The 620-nt window shown below is 63.2% G+C and overlaps 1 protein-coding gene across 1 annotated transcript in view; it reads left to right on the forward strand.

The window, feature by feature from the left end:
- Positions 1-548: 548 nt before the first annotated feature.
- Positions 549-620, forward strand: part of TTC12 (tetratricopeptide repeat domain 12) — a 14364-nt gene continuing 14292 nt past the window's right edge. The window contains exon 1 of the mRNA XM_010179734.1: positions 549-618. Coding sequence (XP_010178036.1) covers positions 549-618 — 70 coding nt within the window. The remainder of the gene's footprint in view (positions 619-620) is intronic.

Genomic DNA, 620 nt, shown 5'->3' on the forward strand with positions numbered 1-620 from the left:
CTTCCAATCCGTAACGTTCTGGGATTCTGTGTGATTTTGTGTGAATTTGCTTATTATCTGTGCTTGGTAAAGCATATTATGCATTCAGGTGCTTCATTTCTAGACTGGTGCTGTGTAAGGGCGAGTGAGGTCTGGACGCCTGTGTCCGTGGGTCCGTCTGTAGCTGTCCCCGCATGTCGTGCTGCACAGCGCTGCTCCTCACTGGGGCCACCGCTCCTTCTCGGGGACCAGTCCTGTCCGGGCTGCGATGCGGTACGAGCGGGATACTTTGCACAGCATCTTCTGCGCTGGGCCAGGAGAGGGATCCCTTGCTGCACCCTGCGAGGCGAGGTGAGCTCGGGAGGTACGGACAGCCCAGCGGTTCCCGGCAGGGACAAGAACTCCGGCTTATGCTTGAGGGAGGGGAAGCGGGACTTGGAAAAGGAAGACAGCAGGCGGCTGCACCCCGATGGCGGTGCGGCAGACACCGAGCGCTGAGCGGGGACGTGACCGGCACCGCCCGGCGCTGGGGCAGGGCCTCGGGGCGGAGCCCAGCGGCCATCCGCGAAATGGCGGGCAGCGAGACACCGCCTCCTCATTTACATGGCCCCGCCCCCCGCCGACGCCGCAGCGAAAGCGGT

The sequence above is a fragment of the Mesitornis unicolor genome, unplaced genomic scaffold (genome assembly GCF_000695765.1).
Source record: "Mesitornis unicolor isolate BGI_N332 unplaced genomic scaffold, ASM69576v1 scaffold37972, whole genome shotgun sequence".
Classification (NCBI taxonomy): Eukaryota; Metazoa; Chordata; class Aves; order Mesitornithiformes; family Mesitornithidae; genus Mesitornis; species Mesitornis unicolor.